The sequence below is a fragment of the Glycine max genome, chromosome 12 (genome assembly GCF_000004515.6).
Source record: "Glycine max cultivar Williams 82 chromosome 12, Glycine_max_v4.0, whole genome shotgun sequence".
Taxonomy (NCBI): Eukaryota; Viridiplantae; Streptophyta; class Magnoliopsida; order Fabales; family Fabaceae; genus Glycine; species Glycine max.
The window spans coordinates 9,634,409-9,651,310 of NC_038248.2; the positions used below are offsets into that span (position 1 = coordinate 9,634,409).

General features: G+C 31.3%; 2 protein-coding genes across 2 annotated transcripts; both read left to right on the forward strand.

Annotated features, from left to right (window-relative positions):
• The first annotated feature begins 5,103 nt into the window (after positions 1 to 5,103).
• On the forward strand, positions 5,104 to 8,712 carry LOC100784933 (equilibrative nucleotide transporter 3). Its single transcript, XM_006592346.4, has 9 exons — positions 5,104 to 5,296; positions 5,376 to 5,480; positions 6,136 to 6,291; positions 6,381 to 6,524; positions 6,610 to 6,715; positions 7,228 to 7,400; positions 7,537 to 7,697; positions 8,078 to 8,336; positions 8,428 to 8,712. Exons 1-9 carry the CDS (start codon positions 5,189 to 5,191, stop codon positions 8,533 to 8,535), a joined length of 1,320 nt encoding a protein of 439 aa, XP_006592409.1. The 5' UTR covers positions 5,104 to 5,188; the 3' UTR covers positions 8,536 to 8,712.
• Positions 8,713 to 14,472: 5,760 nt separating this feature from the next.
• LOC106795261 (uncharacterized mitochondrial protein AtMg00810-like) lies at positions 14,473 to 15,066 on the forward strand. Its single transcript, XM_014764659.1, has one exon. It carries the CDS (start codon positions 14,473 to 14,475, stop codon positions 15,064 to 15,066), a length of 594 nt encoding a protein of 197 aa, XP_014620145.1.
• The last annotated feature ends 1,836 nt before the right edge of the window (positions 15,067 to 16,902 follow it).

Sequence of the window (16,902 nt, forward strand, 5' to 3'; positions counted from 1 at the left end):
TACTACTCATTACTGAAATCAGAAACATAAACCTTATTTGAAATTAACCGGAAAAAAAAGAAGCAAGATCATGGTACCATTAAGTTAACTCCATCTACAACTATCTTTCTATCCACCCTTCTTGTCTCAACTCTCAAGTCATGGCATTTTCTTTCACTCAACGATTCTTCCTTTCTCCTTTAGTTCTCCTTTTCCTTCTCCTCATTGCTCTCTCTACTTCTTCTCTTACTCCCACTTGTTTTCCTGGTAAGCTCTTAATTTGTATTGGAGTTTCGGAAAACTAAAACTCAAGACAAGAAGTTTCTTTGTTAATATTTGGGTTTTGTCGTTTGTTGCATACAATGTTTTTTATTCTCAAGCATCGCATGCTGGGAGGAGCCTTCTTTCAAGCTAAAAAAAGTTGGTGATTTTTGTTATGTTTTATTTATTTTTCCTCCCTATGCATTTAGATCTACCATCATATTAGCTTCTTTAAAAAAGAAAGCTCCAACATATATCTAACCACTAAGGGCATGCATTAACAGGTATGCAATTTAATTAGCACTCTCAAGTTAGAACTTTTGCGTTAAACAGTTAGAAAAAGAAAAACAGAACAACAAAATATGACCAAGATAACCTAGTATATTGCTATACAAATCCTCCAACACAAAGGAAACAACAAAAGAGCTATGATGATGAATATTGACCACATGTCTCTTGATTCTCTTTCTTATCTTTGAATCATGAAGGCAGGTTGTCCTGTGAATTTCAAGTTTTTAAACTACACAATAATCACAAGCAAATGCAAAGGACCTTAGTACCCTCCCAAGCAATGTTGTGTTGCATTGAAAGAGTTTGCTTGCCAATTACTTTTTTTTATTTGCAATATAATAAATGATTTCATTTGTATTAGTCAACACAGTCATTTGAATTCTCCTTAGTGTTTTAACAAAATCCAAAAGAATACAGAACAAGAGACTAAGACCAATTTATCTATATCAAGGCTTGCGACATCGACAGTTGTGGCTACTAAGATTTTCTTTATCTGTTGCTCAACAAGAGCTAAATTTTCAGCAAGGCTAATCCAGTCAGTTCCAATCATAAACGTTGGTTTCCATATGCCTCGCGTATCTTTAGCTGAAAAGTAGCTTGCAATGGTAACCAAATAAGCTGGAAGAAAATCAGCTAGATCTTTGAAGCCTGAGAAAACAAAGAACTTGAAAATCAAATTACACTACAAGCATACTAAACAAGGTTTCAAAAATCAGTATTACAATACAACCCAGTGCAAATTTCCCAAATATATGTGGTTCACTATCAATATTGTTCCGGGATATATCAATATCAAGATATATCACTCTTTGTTCCACTAAGATTGAAATGAGATTGCATTTTTAAAGTGAGAATAAAATTATCTTGTGGTAAATAATGTGTAAACTTGTTAAACTATTCCACGATAGTAGTGGGGAGTCATCAAGGTGATAAAAAGATGGGAAAATTTATTGTGATTTGGACATGACATCAATTTTTTTTTTTTAAAAAAAAAACCTTTTACTAACACCTCCTACAAGGGAGGTGAACGTAATGGTTAAAAAAAAGCAGGGAGTGCTTATGTAATTACATGAAACCTCAGGGAGGTGTTACTATAATTTGCTCTAAAGAAAAACCTTCACTCTCTCACTATGATTGACAAGTTCAACAATTGCCAAAATTCCTAATTATGTCTATGCTGCAAATTCAGTTTGAAATTTAATTTACTGTCTTCTTTACAGACAATTAGTCTAGGTCATTAACTTTAAGCTCACTTTTCTAAGTAATAAGATTGTTCTCAATCCAAGTTCCTTAAGAAAAAAAAAAGGTGTTTAATTTCATGTACATACAACACTTTTGGTTCTCCTACCTAAACCAGGACTGTAAACCGTAGACAAAATCATCTTTGGGCTTTTTAACCAACAAAATAGGACCACTCATTCCTAGCCAGAGTTTAAGTACTTTATTTTTTGGGACAGACCATAAGGTGTCCCCCAAAACTAAAAAGGGGAGGGACTAACCACTATATCTCAGGTATCAGCGTAGCTCAAATCACAAGGTGCATCCAGTGGGTTTCAAACCTTGAACTGCAATGTTTAAGAGTACTTGGATAAGTAATTGGCTACATTTCAAAATACTCCAAACAAGTATATATTTATATCATAAGACCTTCTATATGTACTGCTTCTTGTTTAAAGTGGGAAATGGAAAACAAATTTATTTATGTGTAAAAGCTCTTTACAACATATGATACAAAATATTGGAATTCATACAATGAACTCTTAAATAACTTGGCCAATATCATAGTCTCCACTACAACTCCAGATGTACCAAACTTCACCTTAAATAATTCAACCACTATATATGATAAATATTTTCAAGCATATTGTATCTCACATATACATGAGAATTATAGGGGGAAAATAGTAGTATATTAAAGCAATTTGTTCTTGTAATACTCAAATGAAATGATTAGATTCATAAAGAAAAACCAAATGCTTAAATTTTAACATTTTACACGAATAATTAGCATATAGCTTGCCTAATTCATTAAACAATTATTAGTTCAAATACCCAACAAGTTACTTGTTTAAAATCAGAAACTCAGAATCCACAGGTCACTTAATAAATATACTTAAAGCATATTTCAATCTAGCACTCACACACCAACTAATCGCACTTCGATACACATCCTATTATGCACCACAATTCAATAACAACAGTCATATACATAAGTTAAGCATCTCTCAAACACCATTCACAACTCACCAGTCACAATTTAACTATACAATTGAACTCTCTCACAACCAATATAATCAGCACTAGACTGAGCATATTTCTCTTAATTGGAAACAATTACATCAATTTAAATAATAAAAGGACAAATTGCATTAATTAAAACAATTACACCTACAAGTCTCAGTGATCACAATTCATATATTTTAACCATAACCAACCATCAAACTTAGTATAAAAAGTTAATTCATAACTCATTCCCATATTCCCTAGTTAGTCAAGCATAACTCACTCCATTAAAGATTTTAAGCCCTTAAAGACATTATGAAACAAATCTCACAACATGGGTAGCATTTTCAAGGATGTAAAGCCAAATGAAATCATAATGAGGAATTCTCCAAAGGTATGTGTACCCAATTAAAATAAACTGTTTTTTTTTTCATGTGCTTGTTTAAATTATTTTTTATTTAAAATAAACAGTATTTAAAAAAACAATTTTTATCTGCTTCTTAATAAAATATTTTAAAAAATACTTATTTTAAAATTACTTCTTTCAAGTTTAAACAAATTCACCTAATATCCTCAAATTACAAGTAAAAAAAAAATAGAAACTACAAACACGCAATAAAATAGTTTCACTAAGATTTTTTTCATTTTAGACTAAATTATAATTTTAATCTCTTATAATTTTTAACGTGTGAGGTTGATTTTCTTTTTTTCATGATTTTGGTTATCTTATTTTTAATTTTACACGCAATCAAATTTTAAACTACAAACACGCAATCTCATTTTAGACTACAAACACGCAATCAAATTTTTAATTTTACACATATTTTTTTATTTTTTTTTCAAATTGAACTTTAGACCTAATATATTTAGTTTAAGATAGCATAAAAATTAAAAACCACAATTTAATTAATTAAAATAAAAAATAAAAGAAATAATGTATCTTTATATAACACAATAAAATTATTACTATTGAGCAGTATTACGTGTGTACATATGTATTTGCGTGCGGATCAGCATGACCCAATCTAATCTATATGAATTCGACAACATGATCTAAGTAGAAACCTGAATTCAACCCATTGCAAATATTAACAAATAGAAAAATATGAATTGATTAAAAGTACTCATACCGTAGGCTGAACCTAAACTTCGACACCACCCAACCTTTCTTATCTTTTTTTCTTTTAATCATATGATGATTTTTTTGATTCGTTAAGTTTTTCAAATATAAAATATAAATATATTAACCTTTATCTACTTTTCAGTTATCCCTAACAATAAGGAATTCCGCGTAAAAAAAACAATAAGGAAATCATAAAATTATATAATAAAAAAACAGGATGAAACGCTAAAAGGTCAAACAAATAAATCAAGTAAAAAAAATGTTAATAATGAAAGCCTACCATGTGAATAATTTTGCAACAAATTATAAATTGCACACGCAAGGCAGTTAAAGTGAGAATGCACGGTGCAAAACAAGTTTGGAAAACGGATACATCGGTTAATCACCCCTTTTTTCTGTCCACAAATATATCGTCCAAGGTTGAACTAGAATTAAGTAATATTCTTGTGCCTAACATCTTTCATTATACTCACATAGAAGACACACTACACATATATTTGACTTTTAGATTTTGAGTTATAGAAAAGCATTAAGCAGGTAGTGGCAGTGGCAGGATTCAAAACTTCCTTTTGTGTTACGTACCCTTATATAAGATTACGTATTTAGATTCTGATTCCACCCCCACCCTGCCCCACCTATAAGATCGTCCTATATCTCTCTCTATGTGAGCTTTATCTTGTATTGATAGAGTATGTTCTTCACTCACTTTCTTCTTATCTTTTCTGCATTTTTATCTTTTTAGTTTCATCTTTCACTTCTTTGAATTCTGCTTAGGAAATTGATCATAGACACCTATGTGTTATTGGATATATCTAGAAAGGTATAGAGATAGACGGAAAATAATGTAAATATATATGTGATATAATGTGACAAGAAATATCTATATATGGTGTAGTATGCAATGTCCTTGTATCATTATTCTTCTGCTTAATTAATGGGTTTTCCATTAAAAGGTTTTTATTTTGTGTGGTCACAATATCACATGCTAGGGTGTATCTGCAACTTGTATTGTGCCAATGGGTGATTTCTTGCTTGTTTTTTGTCACCTGGGCTGTACAGGAATTTATTAGTATAGTGGTGAAAACTACTCGGAATATGGTTGACTTTTTCACTCATAAATTGTGGTCTTGTGAATGTCATGAGGCCAAAATATGTTTGTGGTCATTCTTTCGTTTGTTGTTTTCTTTTCTTTACGTGTGTGGTATGGCTTAATTTCATGCACATGACACGTGGGTTGTGAAGCTGTTGGTGGTTTGGTGTGCCATGTCAAGTGGCATGCAATACAGAAACTGAAACCATGGATGTTTTTCCATGTATCACCTTGACCAAGGTTTTGTTTTCCACCATGTTGCAGAGATTGATACAAGAGAAGAATCTAAGGCAGCTATGGAGAACAATGAGCCTCCAAGGCGTCTTGAGGTGATTTAATTTATCACTTTAGTTCCAGGAACATATAAACATGTATTACTTCTTAATTTAAATTCTTTGGCATTAACAGGGAAAACATGCTGCAATGGCAGTTTGCTGGCTTCTTGGCACTGGGTGCCTTTTCGCGTGGAACAGTATGCTGACTATAGAAGATTACTATGTTTACTTGTTTCCGGTAATTAATATAATATTGTTAATCTGGCTGCTCATTCCTTTGCTTTAGTAGAGCAATTTTGTGAATTGGAGATGAGGCACAATTCCAATTTGGACTACTTCAACTTTAATTTTTCTGTCAAATAGTGCTTCATAGTATGGATAAAGCCAGTCTGCTAAAAGTTAAGGAATTGGCTTGAGAACTCTGAAGTTTCTTCAACAAGTTCACAAATTGTAAGGAAAATAGTAGAGTTAATCAACCTTACAGATCATGTATTTTGATAACAAAGAATAGATGACAGAGCTTGAAATTGGTTTTTATTTTCAGTTTATGTTTTTCAGCTTCGATATTCAACCGTAGAGTATAGGATGAATGATTGATTAATTTCTAGTCATTGTCATGGTTTGTTTGCGTCTTATACAAAAAATTATAGTAATGATTTGTGTTGATCACTCTACTAAACTTTCTGAACAATAAATTTAACTGGTTATAATATTTTAATTTGTTTTACTGATCTTCCTACACTCCAATACATATTCTAGCGATCACAGAGTGTTTTGTTCAATCCATTTGCACCTTGCATTTTGCAGTTCTTAAATGTTGTTCTTGTTATAATTTATATAACCGGATCGGTTTGGAATAGAAAATCTTTAATTTCCTTTTCTGTTTTGTGCAGAAATACCACCCGTCTAGGGTGCTTACTCTTGTATATCAGCCATTTGCAGTTGGAACACTAGCAATACTGGCTTACAAAGAGGACAGAATCAATACAAGGATAAGAAACTTATTTGGATATACTCTTTTCTTCATAAGCACTTTGTCGATCTTAATTGTAAGTCCTTTTCACTTGTTTGTAATTTTTTATTACGTTTTAGGATATGGTTCTGACTTTTGATTTGATTTTTTTTTAATCTGCCAAAGTTGGATTTAGCAACATCTGGTAAAGGAGGCCTTGGAACTTTTATTGGTATATGCGTAATTAGTGGTGCATTTGGAATAGCAGATGCTCATACGCAAGGTGGAATGGTGGGAGACCTGTCCTACATGCTTCCAGAATTCATTCAGGTTTGGAATTAGTGAATTACTATGAAGTTTTAAGCAATTCCTTCAACATATGCATTTTTTTTCTTATATGGTTTTGTTTTTGTAGTCTTTCCTTGCTGGCTTGGCAGCATCAGGTGCACTAACATCTGCTTTGAGGTTGATTACAAAAGCAGCCTTTGAAAATTCTAAGAATGGTCTTCGCAAAGGAGCCAGTAAGTTCAGCTCTCCAGAGCTTAAGACATTTGATAATGTAGAGTTTAGCTGCATTAATGTTTAACATTGAAAATTGTAAAAAATATTAGCTTCTGCAGTTTTATAAGTAGCCTGTATTTCTATTTTGTCAATTTATGTCAGAAACAAGTTTTCAAATTGATTTTTAACTCTCTTCATACAACTCATGAAGATATGTGGTTTATTGAAGATTGTGGAATTAATTATTTTAGTAAGATATTGACTCAAGATATGGGTCCTATGTGAGGTGAGGATGGTGTGATTTATGTAGCTAACTTCACTTAGTAGAATAAGACTTTATTATTATTGTTGTTGGAAGAAAACATTGCTGGTCTAAGTAGCAATATCAATTTCTTCCGATGCATAAAAAAATTGTAATGATTGTTTATTTCTTGTTTGATGTTATTTAACTTTATACAATAAAGATTGTTGCACATGACACATACAAATAAATTAGGTACTGATCACTTGTCATTCTACTCTGCCCCTGCAGTTATGTTCTTTGCCATATCAACATTCTTTGAGCTTCTTTGTGTTCTTCTCTATGCGTTTGTATTCCCTAAATTACCAATTGTGAAGTACTACCGTTCAAAAGCAGCATCTGAAGGATCCAAAACAGTATCAGCTGACCTTGCTGCAGGTGGCATCCAGATCCCATCTGGAAGAGTACAATTTCTTTTTTTTCCTTTCCTTCCCTTTTCAATGTGACTTTCTTCTTTTCCTTTCCTTCCCTTTTTAATGTGTCACAAAATGTTCCTTATTGTTCAAGATTCAGCTTACAATATTAGTAATTTTTTTCCAGGCCAATCAATATGAAAAAGAAATAGATCGCAAAGGAAATAAGAAACTGTTATTGGAAAACATTGATTATGCACTTGATTTGTTCCTAATATATGCGCTTACACTTTCAATTTTCCCTGGATTCTTATCAGAAGATACTGGATCACACAGTTTAGGCACCTGGTATGTTCATTAACAACATGGTTTCTTCATTCCATTTATTCTTACATCCCTTTAGACATAAAATCTTCCACCCTCTTTCCTGTTCTTTTATGACCGGACACATGACATACATTAAGAATTTAAAATTAGTGTTGTTGTGTGTGATTCAGAAATTACTAGGTCATTTAGGTGTCTAGGACCATCGTATAAAGTGTTCACTAATCTTTACATGATACATAATTTTGTGTTATTAATTATTTCTTGTAAATTGAAAAACTTAAATATGTATCACATGAAATTGGTCGGAAATATGGACACAGGATGTTTTTGGACTACTTAATATTTTTTTTATGTAATTTATATGTGCCAATATAACAGTTTCATATTTTCAATTCCTTCAGGTATGCACTTGTTTTAATAGCTATGTACAATGTGTGTGATCTGATTGGAAGATACATTCCACTCTTGAAATTTCTAAAGTTGGAATCTCGAAAAAAGCTGACCACAGCAATTGTTAGTCGCTTGTTATTTGTGCCGGCGTTTTATTTTACTGCGAAGTATGGCACACAGGGCTGGATGATAATGTTGACATCTTTTTTGGGGTTATCCAATGGCTACTTCACTGTTTGTGTTCTCACTTCAGCACCCAAAGGTTACAAGGTAGGTTTGTTAAACAACCAAAAATTTCAAGGGGTTTTAGAATTCATGTTTAGATTGATTAATCTTGTGCATTTTTATTTTATGTTTGTAGGGACCGGAACAAAATGCCTTGGGAAATTTGTTGGTGTTGTTTCTTCTTGGAGGTATCTTTGCAGGGGTAACACTTGATTGGTTTTGGTTAATAGGTAAAGGGTGGTGAGATCTTAACTATGCCAAACTAGAGAAATGGCTGAGGCATTATTCAAAATCAGATAGGTGTTTCTTTACATGCTTTTAGCATATGTTTAGAGTACTTCTGTTGTGTATAACCTCATTTGAAAGAGAAAAGAGACCGTTGAACTTGAGACTTCTGAAATGCATGAAGATTGATTCTAAACACCAAGGGGTCCATCAAGTAAAGCAAGATTTACTTAGCTTTAGTGTTATCTAGCAATTTACTTCTTAACGTTGAAAACCAAATAATTTGGTGATGGTGTTAAATTTAGGGATCAGAATTTATTGTGCGAATAATGGAGACCAAAAATAACAATTTTAATAACCAAATTAATTGTAAGTTGTCGATTTTAAAAATTAAATATGTTTTTTTTAATGAAAGATCAAATTGACTTGTAATGCAAATTTTAAAGATTAAACTAGTAAAGGTTTAAGAGATTAAATTGACTAAATTTTCACAGTTGTATACTTTCAGAAATAAAAGTGTGATCATTTATTTTTAAAAATTGAGTTATTAAATTTACTGTAAATGTGTATTTTTTTTTCTGAATTTATTAGGCAGTATAAGTATATGGTTGTCATGAGTACCTGAATGTCATATGTAAAAAAAGTTTACTTTTTAATTGGTATCTGAAATCAAACTTTCAGTCATTTTGTCTTAAAATTAATTATTTATTGATATTTTATTCCCTCAACTTAACTATATAATATAATTTTGGTTCCTGAGAGCACTTTTGAATTTATAATTAAGTGTCACACTACATATATAAATTATTAGTATATATGATATTTGTTTTTAGTGATGACAATTATTAATAATGATGAAAATTGAATGAAAAATAATTTTTAATTATAGAAATAAAAAATATTATATTTTATATTTGAATTTACTATTAATCTATTTATTATATTTTATTAAACTAAAATTCTAACAAATAATATTATAACAGTAAAAACAGCAATATAATTGAATTGAAAATAAATAAACATCTAAAAATTAAATTAATTTTTCATAAGAATTAAATTAAAAATGTGTATTATGTAAATATATAGATACTAACAAATAATTTATTTTAAAAGTCAGTATATATTATATGCTCCAAATGATAAGCTGACAATTACCTTCTCCATTGAGAATATAATGAGTTAATTATATTTTATGCTCAATTTTTTAGGTCGTATATTTTTAACTTATAATGGATTATGTCTTCTAATAATCAATCATTGAATAATGATGTGAAAATTATAAAACAATATATAAGAAAATGGTTCTAACACTTTTATTTTTTAAAATTAATTAATTAATTAATTAATCTAACATTCTACGCATACCAATGACATATAAGATAATGACTTCCAAAAAAAACTTAATTTGAGTATAATATCTCTAGTTTGGAACCTTAAAGACTCTTGTTAGTAATATCCTAGATTTAATACTTACTATTATGAGATAATTACTCATAAATTAGTTTCATATTTATTGTATAATTTAAATGACAAAATTACAAAAAGAATAGAAATGAGAGAATATGATAATGTTAATGATAATAATTTTATGTAACATGACGCTTAATTGAAAATTTAAAAGTATTTTTAAGGACCAAAATGATTATACGTGTTAAGTTCATATACCCAAATATCAATAAATGGTTAAATTCAGGACTAAGACGATAATATTGATTAAATTCAAAGAACAAATTGAAAAGTCAATTTTTGACACGTGATAGTGACATGTGACAATTATACGTGACAACAGTCAATTGTCACGATTATACGTGACAACAGTCAATTGTCACGTCATCACTGAAAGTATCACATAAGTAGAATCATTTGAATTAATGGAAAAAATGAATTATAAAACTAATTTGTCATAATTTTTGTAAATTTGAAGACAAAATGTTATTTTTTTATCTTTTAAATACTTAACTATCAGTCACTAATAAATTTAAGAATAAAAATGAATATTTATCCTTAAATTTAAATAAAAATTATTAAGAAATCAAAATGATGTATAAACTATAATAAAGCGAATGGAACTGTAATTAACACTCCCTCCAAAAAATAAAGCGCGCTAATATGCATTGATAAGTCTCACTGAAACAGTTCTGAAATTTTATCCTCAAAGAATTGAATTGATTGATTAGGGACAGCTTCTAGTGTAAGTGAACTAGTATCTTAACTCGTGCATGCACAGGAAAGATTTATAATATGTAATTTTTTTATATTAAATTTGATCAAACTAAAAAATCTAATCAATATATAAATTATGAATATATTGATAAAACATGGAAGACAATAGGAGTTTTTCAATACATTAACATAAAATTCATCATACTACTTATGTCTATTTAGAGTTTTGACAGCAGTTTTTGGTTGCTATATTTCTAAATCTAATATAAATAATTATTATATAAATTTCATCAAATAATAAAAAGTAATATATATATATATATATATATATATATTAATTATTGATATAATTAAATTTAAAGTTAACCATAAAGTATTGTTTATAAAATATTAATAATAATTATTAAAGTTAAAAATATATATATCAAGCACATGAAATGAGAGAACAAGTAACATGTACTAATATAGTCATTTAATTCTCATTAACATATATGCAGTGCTCATTTTCCCTTTCAAAGACAGAAAATATCATTCTCTTCCTTAAATAATATATTTATAGAATTATTTTCACCCGATTCCTATCTTCATCAAATTTGACATATCTTTGTTAAACAACAACTTACATTTATAGATCCTTCCATATTCAATACTAAATACCATTTGACCTTGGCTTTAAAAGTTAGTTAAAGTAAAAAATAAGTAGAAGTTATTTATTATTTATTATTTTTTTACTTTAAAAACTCTTTTTAAATTAAAAGTTGGACAAAAAAATTTAGTGTATAATCAGAAATATTAAATTCTTTTTTTGTTATTTTATCTTTCAAAATAAGAAGTTTTTTTTTTTTTAAGAAGTTTTAGTGTTTTGCTCAGCTTTTATAAGTATTTAAGAATACGTCGTGTACGGTGGGAAATTTTGTAGAGCCATATGATGAGAATGAAGGGTTAAATACGTGAGGGTGCATCAAAGATAAAAGGTAGCATATATTTTTTTTAAAACAAAATAAAATTACAAATATAAACTTAAAAATACAGCCTTCTCCCATGACCACGACCTTAGCCACCATCTTCTTCGACGACAACACCCACCACAGATCCCACTTGAAGAATCTATTGTCGCTATCAATTCCTCTTTCGCCACGATGGCATCGTCGCCAACAACATAAGATCACCCAAAAATCCTCAAATCATCAATCTTTAACAGATCAAAGCCACCCAACACGATCAAAAACCCTAAGTCACTGCACCGGAGTTTTGTCATCGTTGTGGTTACTCCTTGTTCTTATAGTTCGCCCCCTTGTCGACCTTCTTCATTCCTGTTTTGCCTTCCTCGCTGTCGACAACCACGACGCCATTATGCGTGACCACAACATCTCCTTATGTGGCCACCAATCTTTCCAGATTCACCCTTTTCATTTGTCCCTTTTTCTTCTCTCTCCTCACTCCACCTCTGTGTCCTTCCTCTTAATCGTTTCAATTTCCAACATTGCCACTCACTCACTCACTCACACCCTCTTTCCTCAACAATAGTTCACAACATCGAATGCATAGGAAAGGCCGTGGGCTTCTTCGGGTTTTTTGCTTGGTACACCCTCCCATATGCAGGACCTATCCTGACTTACGCATAATAGCCTGAGTCTTGGTTAGGTTAATACTCCTGGAACATTTTAGAATTGCAAATAGCATTAGCCCATGAAGGGCCCAAGTCCCATCACAGAATGTTTTGTCCTTTTTTTCTCGTGGGCTTATTATGTGCTACCTACTTGTCTTTTCTAATGTCGGATCTAAAACCGAATAATAAAGAAGATTGTCGTATATCAGATTTTCATTTGGTACCAATTTCGGCCTGACCCATCACACCTGAACAAGATCACGTGGTAGGGGTTAGAAAAAGACCAGACACAGTATAAAGTTTTGTCCCTGCTAAAGCATTTTATATAAACTATGTAGTATATTATCTTGTGGACCCAAAGACAATTATATATTGTCCTAAGTAGATGTGACCTACTAACAACGAGATATCCTATTACTTTGTAATAAGAGACCAATTTGATTTTCATGTCAAGTATTTATTGTATCCCTTCTTTCCCAATCTCGTGTCAAGTCTTTATTCTAATACTTCAAATGATTATATTAAATAAAAAAAATATTTTGGTTATTATTGAATATTTTTAGAAATATTTTCAAATTATATTTAGGTAAAAGGTTAAAAGAATAAAGGACAAAACATGGTAGAAGGAAGTGGAAGTGAAAGATAATTGTTAAAAGTAGTGTAATTCAAAATGTAATTGTTCAATTTTATTAAGTTTGTGAAATGCATTAGAGGTTAGCCATAATAGTTGGGTTGTTAACTAACTATGGTTAAACCTTACTTAGTGTATAAATAACATGTAAACCCCGTGTAATAATGTGTGTGATCAGTTTTTTCAAGCATTTTAATTCCCATTCAAGTTTGTTATTGTTCTGTTATTCAAGCTCTCTCCCTCTCTTGTTTGATTCTTCCAAAACCACAACCAAGAAAAGTAGATTAACTCACAATGGAACTCCATACACTCCTCAACACAATGGAACTGTTGAGAGAAGGAATAGAACAATGCTAAATATGGTTAGATGCATGCTGAGAGAGAAGCATCTTCCACATGATTTCTGGGCAGAGGCAGTATCCACAGCTGCTCACATCTTGAATAGATGTCCTACAAAGAGGCTTGACAGTTTGACATCAGAAGAAGCTTGGAGTGGACTCAAGCCTAGTGTGAAACATTTCAAGGTATTTGGCTCACTATGTTATATGCATGTGCCTGAACATAATAGAAGAAAACTAGACTCAAGGGCTCAAACCATGATCTTGGTAGGTTATCACAGTATTGGGGCCTATGAACTTTTTGATCCCTTGAGCAAGAAAATTGTGATAAGTAATGATGTGATTGTGGATGAGACAAAGGAATGGGACTGAAACATTGGTATGGAAAGACAAACCAATGAAACAATAGAAGTTGAACTGGGAGGAGAAGAAATACAGGATGAAGTTCAGATTGACAATGAGCAATATGTGAATGATGAGCAAAATGTGAATGATGGGCCAAATGTGATTGGGGTTATACCTTTGAGAAGGCCACTAAGACAGATATCTCCACCAGTGAGGTTTCAAGACTATGATATCTTCCTTGATGCTGCTATCAATGTTAATGGTGAGCTGATGAACTTAGTGTTGTTAGTAGAAGCAGAACCAGTTTCACTTAAGGAGGCACTAGCTAATCCACATTGGAGAAAGGCCATGGAAGAGGAATTGAGATCAATTTAGAAAAACAAAACTTGGGAAATGGTGAATTTACCAAGTAATAAGAAAGCCATAGAAGTGAAGTGGGTTTTCAAAACCAAAGTCAAGTCATCTGGTGAAATTGCCAAGTATAAGGCAAGGCTAGTTGCAAAAGGTTTCTTGCAAAAGCCTGGTCTTGATTTCAATGAAGTATATGCCCCTATAGCTAGAATTGAAACTGTGAGACTCATAGTTGCAATTGCTAGCATGAGGAAATGGACAATGAGTCAGCTAGATGTGAAGTATGCTTTTCTCAATGGTCCATTAGAAGAAGAAGTATACTCAAGGCAACCACCGGGCTATGAGAAGATAGGCATGGAAGATAGGGTAATGAAGCTGAACAAAGCCCTATATGGCTTAAAGCAAGCTCCAAGAGCTTGGAATAAAAGGATTAATGGATTTTTGCAGAAGCAAAAGTTTCTGAAATGCACCACTTAACATGGAGTGTACTTGAAGGACTATGGAGTAACTGGTGTAGTGATGCTATGCTTGTATGTGGATGATCTTCTTGTCACAGGTGATAGCAAACAAGAGATTGACAAGTTTAAGAAGGAAATGATGGATGATTTTGAAATGTCTGATATAGGCATAATAGCTTATTTCCTAGGTATGGAATTTGTGACACCTAAGAGTGGCATATTCCTTCACCTAAAGAAATATGCAACTGATATATTGAAAAGGTTCAATATGCTTGATTGCAATTTTGCTACTACTCCTTGTGAACCAGGAATAAAACTATATATTGGTGAAGACACAAACTTAATTGATTCAACACTATATAGGCAACTCATTGGTTTATTGAGATATTTGTGTAACTCTAGGCCAGATATTACCTATGGAGTTGGCTTGGTTAGTAGATTCATGGAGAAACCTTGCAAGGATCATCTACTTACACCTAAGAGAATTCTTAGATATGTGAAGGGCACACTGGAATGTGGAATTCTATTTCCTGCAGCAAAAGAAAATTCTGAGACAGAAATTGTTGGTTACACAGATGTAGATTGGAGTGGAGATGTTGGTGATAGAAAGAGCACATCCAGGTACATGTTCATGCTTGGAAATGCTCATATATAATGGTGTTCAAAGAAACAAGAGGTGGTAGCATTATCTAGTTGTGAAGCTGAGTATATCTTAGCTGCTTTTGGTTCAAGCCAAGCCCTCTGGCTAGGAATGTTACTGGAAGAGCTTAACATCAAGTGCAGTAATGTAATGAAGCTCAGGATTGATAACAAATCAGCCATAGACCTTGCTAAGCATCCAATAGTTCATGGATGCAGTAAGCATATAGAGGTAAAATATCATTTTCTTCATGACCAAGTTAACAAGAATAAACTAGCTCTTGAGTATTGTAGAACTGAGGAGCAGTGTGTAGATATGCTAACCAAAGCTTTGAAGCCTAAGAGACTTGAAGAAATGAAGAACAAAATTGGAATGCACAAATTGACAAATTTGAATTAAGGTGGTGTGTTAAAAGTAGTGTAATTCAAATGTAATTGTTTAATTTTGTTAAGTTTGTGAAATGCATTAGAGGTTAGCCATAATAGTTGGGTTGTTAACTAACTATGGTTAAGCCTTACTTAGTGTATAAATAGCATGTAAACCCCGTGCAATAGTGTGTGTGATCAATTTTTTCAGGAATTTTAATTCCCATTCAAGTTTGTTATTGTTCTATTATTCAAGCTCTCTCCCTCTCTTGTTTGATTCTTCCAAAACCACAACCAAGAAGAGTAGATTAACTCCAACAATAATGGTTGACTAAGTTCTAATGTTGCTCCTTTCAAGAAAAAAAGTTCTACCGTTACTTCCATTGATGAATATAAAGTGTAAAATGTTCATATTCTTTTAAAGTGAGTTATATAATGTTTAGTTATATTTTTTTTAGTGTTAATTATGTTTTTTTTAGGATTTTTATTTTATTTTAACTTTATGTATTTTCTAATTCACTTTTATAGGGAAAAAAACGCTGTAAACTTTAAAATAAACAATTAAGAATGGGTTTGTTTCTACGTTTAAAATGACATTTAACTAAGGTCAATTCAATAAATTGTTTTGTTTGAACTCTTAGAAATGTGATACGGGTTGACGCTCTCTTTATTTACTAGAATTTTCCCGCAAGAAAGAGACAAACACAAAGGTCTTGTGGGACTCACATGCTATTTTATCATTATATGAAGGTAAGTATGACAATAATGCCACAAAGTTCTCATCTTAAAATTTTTAAAAACTATTTGCCATAAAAAAATTTAAATTTATTTATATATAATTAAAATTTATAAAAAAAATGAATATTTTTATATTTATAAATTATATTATAATTAAAATTTAAAATAAATAATTATTTAAAAATATAAATGTTATGAATCAGCCCAAAGTGGAGTAATTCAGCACAGAGCAATCCAACACTGAAGAAGAAATAGCAACAAACAAGGTGGAGACAGCCTGTTATGATTAGGAACAAGGAACAACAACAAAATGCAGTAGGTAGTGGAGTGAGCAAGGGTTATCCTTCTGTGGCTGTGCAGTCCAATTCCGTTGGGATTACTTTTTCACTTTTTGCATTTTGCTTTTGCTTTTCCTTCAAGGCAATATGCCACGGCACCACTACCAAAGTGTTAGCAGACCAAGAGCTTATATATAACAAACAATGTATTTAAATGAAAGCAAGCAATATAATCAAAAGTTCCTTTCCTTAATCTTTCCTTTTCTAGAGACACCTAGGTCTCGAAAACTAGGATCCTTATGAGCAGAATTTCTGCTCATAACAATAAAAACATATTTTAAATTCACAATAAATAATTTAAATTATTATATGAGACTTTTAAAATTGGAATGTATAGACCAGAAAAAGAAAATAAGTACACAAATAAAAAATATAAGAATGATAGTCTGACTATCTGAGATGATTGAAAA